This window comes from Ischnura elegans, chromosome 13 (assembly GCF_921293095.1).
Source record: "Ischnura elegans chromosome 13, ioIscEleg1.1, whole genome shotgun sequence".
NCBI lineage: Eukaryota > Metazoa > Arthropoda > Insecta > Odonata > Coenagrionidae > Ischnura > Ischnura elegans.
Genome location: NC_060258.1, coordinates 4341907 through 4350125, shown reverse-complemented (window position 1 = coordinate 4350125; position 8219 = coordinate 4341907). Strand labels below are relative to the sequence as shown.

General features: G+C 38.6%; 1 protein-coding gene across 1 annotated transcript; it reads right to left on the bottom strand.

The window, feature by feature from the left end:
• Positions 1 to 3282: 3282 nt before the first annotated feature.
• On the bottom strand, positions 3283 to 4941 carry LOC124170245 (gastrula zinc finger protein XlCGF8.2DB-like). The gene has a single exon (XM_046548968.1). It carries the CDS (start codon positions 4920 to 4922, stop codon positions 4011 to 4013), a length of 912 nt encoding a protein of 303 aa, XP_046404924.1. The 5' UTR covers positions 4923 to 4941; the 3' UTR covers positions 3283 to 4010.
• Between the last annotated feature and the right edge of the window lie 3278 nt (positions 4942 to 8219).

Sequence of the window (8219 nt, the reverse complement as noted above, 5' to 3'; positions counted from 1 at the left end):
CACCTGGCCGGCAACCAGGAGGTTCTGGGTTCGAGTCCCAGTCAGGCCGCATTTTTACCCTCTGATTTCTGGCTTTTTTCCACCTACCACAGCACCGTTGTCCTCGTCCTTTTTCTATTCCATGTTCCTATCCCTTTCTTTCCTTACCTTTGAATTTATATGTATGTTTGCGCTTATGGCGCCGTGTGAATGAATGAAGTAGTGTATCGGCCATATTGGCTTATTTCACTTGGGCTCTGCGTGCCCCGAAACGCGTGTTCCTGTCTCTTTCCCACTATCGTGTGAGTGTGTACCTTTCCTTTCATCCTTGTGTCCTCGTCCATTCCTTCCCCTGGTGAGTGGTGAGCTGCCCCAGTGCCATCTATTGGTTACTCTCGTGGGCCACAGCAAAGGGAGTTTTCTGTGTATAAACCCCCGCCGAAATCATGGTAAATCTAAGCGTCCTGGTAGCGCAACTGGTAGAGCACCTGGCCGGCAACCAGGAGGTTCTGGGTTCGAGTCCCAGTCAGGCCGCATTTTTACCCTCTGATTTCTGGCTTTTTTCCACCTACCACAGCACCGTTGTCCTCGTCCTTTTTCTATTCCATGTTCCTATCCCTTTCTTTCCTTACCTTTGAATTTATATGTATATATATATATATATATATATATATATATATAAACGATAAAATATGTATATTGACCACATTTTTTCACGTGAAATATTTTGTCCATGATAAAATCATCTCAATTTATACATCTCGAGAAGCAAAACCACGTGTGTGAGACAAATTACCTAAAAAATCTATTTATACACAGCAGGAAAGTTATTTGTTTCGTGCCTATGAACGGGACACAGTTGCATGGAAATATTTGGCCATTCACCTGAGAAAGAAATTCCTTTCATTGATCTTTTAAGCCTTAACTACGGCTAGCAATGTTTTCAAGATGACATATTATTGTCATTTGAACAAATAATTGCACGGTGATTGTGGTGCAGGCATTCAGACAACAACCCAATACTGATGTAGTCATTGAAAAGCATGTGGGTACATCAAGAATTAAAACACACCAGTCACTCAGTTCAGCACTCTCTTCATCAATCGTATATTATTATTAACTTGATATTTGCATATAAATTACATAGAAGCACTACATCAACTAACATTGATCAGACAATTACACATTAATTTTTCACACAATTAACATTGACATTGCATTGAAAATTATTCTTGAGACAAAGTGCCTCAGATTTTTATCGACAGTGTTGAAATGCATAGCTTGCATTTAAATCTAAATAATTTTCTAACAGTAAAATAATAACCAGTTAAATACAAAGGAATAAATTATTTAGACCTTGAAAATATGGCACAGTAAATGTAATTGAACATTTATAAAAAGAAGTTCACAGACTTAACTGAGTCTATTATATACATAGCCCGTCTATATATCTATATTATATACACATTATATATACAACCCGATAACCCGATGCATGGCATACAAATCACTCACTGACTGATTCACGTATACAAATTCTCCACCACTTCCGACGAGGTGGGAGGACGAAATTTTTATCGGAAGTGAAGAAAAAATATTGATCGGGGGGAAAAATCCGAAAACTCAAAAAAGTCGATAGGTTTTTGAGAGATATCGATCCGAATTAACATGGAAGCCTCATTGTACTAAAACTTTTTTCATTTTATTACGCATTTATAAACGTCTCAGGAATATGAAATTCCAATGGCATAAACTAGATTTTTTGATTGATTCTCTGGTTTATTCTTCCATGCCATATTATAATTAAAGGTATTTTTTATGACTTTTTGTAAATTTCTAATGTTTTCCTAATGGGCCTATACTTGGATTTTTTTACAGTTGCTATAATCCTAGGACAAAATCCTTCAACCAACACATACTAGACCTTTTGTTTAATTTTTTGGTTGTATTTGAATATCCACAAGTCGAACGAATTTCGAGTAATTAACGATTTTCGATTTTCCATTGTTGACATTAGGAATATTGAATTTCGGATTTCGGCCGGAGTCTTTGCCATATGAATGTTCGGAATCTCCGGAAAAATCGTTCAGGGAGCTTCGCACCCTATCGGTCTACCCTACTTTTCCCGTAAGTCTCACGGTTACTTCAAAATAATTAATCAAAATCGCGACTCCTACAACGTTTGGTAACTTACAAAACATCCGCCGTGAAGTTTACATCCCACCAACATACAAATATCAGATTTTTCGGAATTTGTTTGCCACTTTCCAACGAGGTAGGGACACCAAATTCGCAGGAGTGATGTATTCAACATCCCCCTGCGCGCCGCTACCTGGAGAATGCGGAATGTTTAATTTAAAGGGGTGCGACCGCCGCGAAACCATGGTTGCACAACAGCTAAAGAGCCGGAATTTTTATAGAAGGTAAACGGTGACGCATTATACGGGACAAGCACCTAAAGCCCCCAATACCCCCTGAAAACCCTACCAAAAAAAATTAAAATCATCTAATAAGTCGCACATTAAGTGTACCGTTCTTCCGAGTTGTATAGTTTTATTGACTCAGAGTGGGAATTGTGTCAGCTATATTTAACCGTCATTTTCAATTACCCAGGCCCGTTTACGGACCTAAAATAAAACTTCAAATTTTGTAATGTAGATGTATTAATAAAATAGTAGGGGTGAAATGGAAGTTCAAGGACATGGACACTTAAACGCGATTTTTTAAGCACTTCCCATTAAGGTACGGCCTCGAAATTCACGTGAGCGTTGCCTTATTACTGCGTCGATGCACCGCAACATGGAGAACACGGAGTGTGAAATCTATATGTTAGTAACAGTCAAAACTTCATGGTTCCACTATAGCTAGAGAGCTGGAATTATTAATGTAGGCCGACTAACCAATTTAATGCAGGAAAACCCCTGAAAAACTCACGTGGCTCCCTGGAAGACCACCGAAAAAATATTTTTTTGTTGTAAGTCGCCAATTTTTGTTGTTTTCGCACATTTTCGCAGTAATACCGTGCTCCTATGACTCGCTAAGGAATTCATGTGTACGATTATAAACGCAGTCAGTACTTGCAGAAAACCCCCGGTAACCCCCGTACACCCTCCAAAAAATTAAAGAAAGCTAACAAGCCGCCACCTTGGGTACCATGAGGCTATATCCCGCAGCATCTTTCACCCCTTCCACTCATAGCTACCGAATCCATGGCCAACATTGATGACAGCTGGTAGTACGTTGTGCGGGGTGTGGAGTGAAAAACTTGGCGGCGAAGCCACCCTAATACAAGGAACGGTGGAGCCGTTCCGAGGAGCCGTGGGCGCAGGTCGTGAAGCAGAATCATCATCATACTTCGACCCCCGGGCGGCGAAGCCGACCATGGCGAGGAAAGGCGAAGCCGTACCGAGGAGTCGCAGGCGCAGGATGTGGGTCCAGTAAACCTGACGTGGTGGAGCAGGCGTTTGGGGGTGACCCCCCGGGCGGCGAAGCCGACCCCTGACGAGGAACGGCGAAGCGGTTCCGAAGAGTCGCGTTGGCGTTCTTGGGGGCGTAGCTCCCTAGTGAGCGCGGCGATTATTATGATATAATATTCAATATATTGGGACATTTTTTAATTTCGTACAAACAGTACTCGTATTATTAAGAATTATATACCATCATTGCTAATGAATGCCAATTAATTAGGCAACTATGACCTAGCCCCCTGTGTTTGCAAATGATAGAAAAGGTGGAGCTACAAAGAGAACGTCTTTTCACATGCATTTCATGAATAAAGCTTCTTTCCGATGTCCACTCATGTGTAGGACAAGGTTTTGTTTGGTAGTGGAAGAGTTTCCACATTCATTGCACGAATAAGGTATCTCTTTCATATGAGTCCGAATGTGACTGAAAAGGGTACTTTTTGGAGAGAAAGATTTATTAAATTCATTTCAAGAATACGATTTCTCCTTCGTATGAGTCCGAATGTGACTAACAAGGGTAAACTTACGAGAGAATGACTTATCACATTCATTGCAATAATAAGGTTTTTACTTGGTATGAGTCCGCAAGTGACTGACAAGGGTACTCTTATGAGAGAAAGACTTGTCACATTCATTGCAATAATAAGGTTTCTCCTTCGTATGAGTCCGCATGTGACTGACTAGGTGACTCCTTTGAGAGAAAGACTTATCACATTCATTGCAACAGTAGGGCTTCTCCTTCGTGTGAGTCCGCATGTGACAGACAAGGGTATTCTTATCAGAGAAAGACTTATCACATTCATTGCAAGAATGAGGTTTCTCCTTCGTATGAGTCCGAATGTGACGGACAAGGGGACTCTTTTGAGAGAAAGACTTATCACATTCATTGCAAGAATAAGGCTTTTCCTTGGTATGAGTCCGCAAGTGACTGACAAGGGTACTCTTATGAGAGAAAGACTTGTCACATTCATTGCAATAATAAGGTTTCTCCTTCGTATGAGTCCGCATGTGACTGACTAGGTGACTCTTTTGAGAGAAAGACTTATCACATTCATTGCAAGAATAAGGTTTTTCCTTGGTATGAGTCCGCAAGTGACTGACAAGGGTACTCTTATGAGAGAATGACTTGTCACATTCATTGCAATAATAAGGTTTCTCCTTCGTATGAGTCCGCATGTGACCGACTAGGTGACTCCTTTGAGAGAAAGACTTATCACATTCATTGCAACAGTAAGGTTTCTCCTTCGTGTGAGTCCGCATGTGACAGACAAGGGTACTCTTATGAGAGAATGACTTGTCACATTCATTGCAATAATAAGGTTTCTCCTTCGTATGAGTCCGCATGTGACTGACAAGGGCACTCTTAGGAGGGAAAGACTTCACATCACATTCATTACAGGAATAAGACTTCTTTGTTGTGCGTGGACTATCTGTGCACGATTTCCCATCTACAATGGAGCTTCTCCTTACTTCCCTCATATTTTTATTCTCCCTTGTTCCTTCGAAGTTATTATTAAGAAGCCCATTTCCTTTTTGTCTCACCTTTTGCCTTTTACGCATCAGCTGATTTAAACTTTTGGAGGAGATGGGCAGACATGAAGTTTTAGTTTCTCTTCTAGATACTAAGGTTTTGAGGGACAAATCTTTTCCGATTGACAAATTTGAATCAATATCCAAATTACCAGAACCGAAATGAATCTTCAGGTGCTTAATGAGATCATATTTGGCCTTGAATGCTTCTCTACAGTTGAAGCAATGATATGTTTTTTTCGTTGAACTTGCACGCTTCCCAGGATTTTTGATCATGCAAGTACTTTTCACCTCGTTTTTCCGTATGACTGATTCAGGACCATTATTTCCCTTCTCAGTGCTCTTGACAAACTTTATGGTTGTTGCATTATCACAACCACCTCTCTTTCCAGCAATAGTCTTTGTTGCTCTATATCCTCTGATTTTAGAATCATATCTAGATTCCGAATGTAACCGTCCATCATTAGGAATTGAGCACGACGTTATTTTTTTAATGCCTTTACCCATCACCTTCTTTCCTTTCCTTGAATGTTGTTTTCTCATCTTTGGTTCAAGGACTGCGGCTCTTTCAGTAGCTGCAGACCCTAGAAAAGAATTTCACATTAAAAATAAGTAAAGTCAGCCATGAAATCTATGATTCGTTGAACTAATTTATGACAGCCTTTAGGCAGATATCAAGGTAGCAACTTCAACCAATCAAGCCTTCGATTAGATGCTGTACACATAACAAGGTGTTAGTTCACTTTTTAAGGTGGTTTCCATTTCTTCACAAATATTGTGACACTGCTCCTCAGAGTAATTGAGCAAAATATTGCCTTCTAAACTGAAGTATCTACTCCAAAAAATACCTCAATGCACTTTTTCATGCATAGAAGTAATCATAAACTGAATATACAAATGGCATGCACACATAATGTTGAATTGAAAAAAAATATCATTATTAAATGCAAATACTATCTTGCAATGCAAGGCTAAAAATATGCAAAATAAAAATGGACAGGAACTATGGGAGCCAGAAGGTATTTAAAGCTCACAAAAATCATTGCCATCATAATAAATCATTGAGAGAAAGATAAATGGGTAATAATATCGCATATTATAAGAACTTGCCTTCAAGGACAAAACCTATTAAAAAAACAAATATTTGCAGTTTGTAAACAAGAACAACAATACCAGTAAATGAAGATGAAATTATCTGAGGGGCACACCTCTCTATTTCAAACAAAACTTTCGTAACCACAACACCTTGCATCATTTATAACATTATTTACAGTATAAAGGCATGGCGTATTAATCATCTCATACCTAAGATCATTATGTATTATATTGGGATGGACATATGGGATGCCTCATATCGAAATATCTGTGGTCATTGCCCTTCATTGGATACATCGGATCCAAAGTTGCAGAAGGCATGGGATCAGGATCCGAAATTTTATAGTATTCCTTCAGTAAATGTATATCCTAAATGAGAAGAGTGGAAAGGGTTCTAACTCTCTCCTTGAATGCCCTCACAGTGCCGCTGATATCTCTTTCTCACAGTCTTAGTTTGAGAGCCTGGATGGTACAGGATGGATTGGTATCAAAAACCATCAGAACAGACCAGTTATGCAGAATGTTAAAATGACAAAAGGATTGCCATGTTTGCACAATGCATCCAACATTTTGAAATGGCAAACAGTACATTTTGTAACATATCAATAGCCTTCCCCCACACTACTTCCCATCTCCATCTTAGTGCCATCTACAATCGTCTGGTTTCGGTGGCAGACCCAATATTCAGGGTTGAATTCACCATGGATTAAGACTAGCAAGCAATCACCATGAAGCCTGATGCATGTGTAAGTCTGTAAGAATATCTGTTTCATCTCCTCACTTTGTCGATTCATAGACTACGTATGGAAAAGGTGAAAAATAGAAAAAACACCTAATTTCCAGGTTGTGAACATGTATCCATTTTCAAATCCCCTAATACTTCCCTTATAATTTATTTATTTTCAGAAGAAATCATCACAATTATATTTTAATTTTTAATGCGTCCAGAGTGAATTTTCATAAAACTCAAAGAACCTAAAATGTGAAGCAATGTAGAAAATACAACTTTAACAACCTTATGAAAAATAAACTAAACAGTTATGAGTTAAATTAACATCCAATTAATTCTAACTTCTCATATCCACCATCAAGGAGGTTAATGCCTTGTACTTCGCTGTACCACCTTTAACAATTTGGATGAAGCTATAACCTTGAAATCTTAGCTAACGAGAATAAGTAAGCATGGCATGGTCACCCACTATCATTACTCTGCAGAACTACAACTGACGCTTGCATGGTATTAAAATTGAGTTGTCTATTTTTAGCCAAATCAGTTTTTTTTCCTTATCTCCCTTTTTCCATGAAGAACGGTTAGGCCTATTAATGCACAGTTGCCAAGAGCATAAAACAGTGAATTCGTTGGGGTGTCTTTCGAAGCAAAAATTTACCATCATTTCAAAATTGAAAAAAGCCACTTGAGCTCATGTCAACATGTTCCATGTTAATTATGTTCATCGATGCCACAATTGACATGGTATATAGCTGGAATCTTATGCTTAGTATTCTTCACAAGTGATTTAATGGGAATTTTTTTATTACTCAGTCTTAAAGACAAAATTGTTAGGTAAAGTACCCAGGAATTCCCATATGAAATCACATACCTGCATATATCATTAAATATCACTGAAGCATGACGAAAATTTTACAAGACGTTTGCCGACCTGATACATATCAAGCAGAAATATAAATCATGAACATAAGAATATTAGATGGATGAAATATACAGATGCTACATCCATCACAAGGGAGGTGTCTAAAAACCGGGTCTCAGATTTCAATCAAATTTTCTTGTTACATAATTTCTTGTATACATAGTTCATTGGGGGCTGTCCTTGAATCAGCCCCAGTATCGGGTTATATAGCCAAATAGTTTAAACTGAAATGCAGTTAAACATTTACAGGTCAAATATATTCATGTATAAGAGCCACTCTGCAAAGGGTGAGTGTTAGTGCAGTGGTTTAAGTGCCCAATTGTAACACCGAGGACCCGGGGTCGTGCCACATGTAAAAACAAAAGTTTCAGTGAACTTAATGAGAATATTGATGAAAAACATGCTTTTGTAAAATAAGAGTGTGGAAGGAAAGTATGAAAAAATATCGAATTCAAAATTTTATTGAATTCTGAGATCCAGCTTTTGGACATTCACCTAG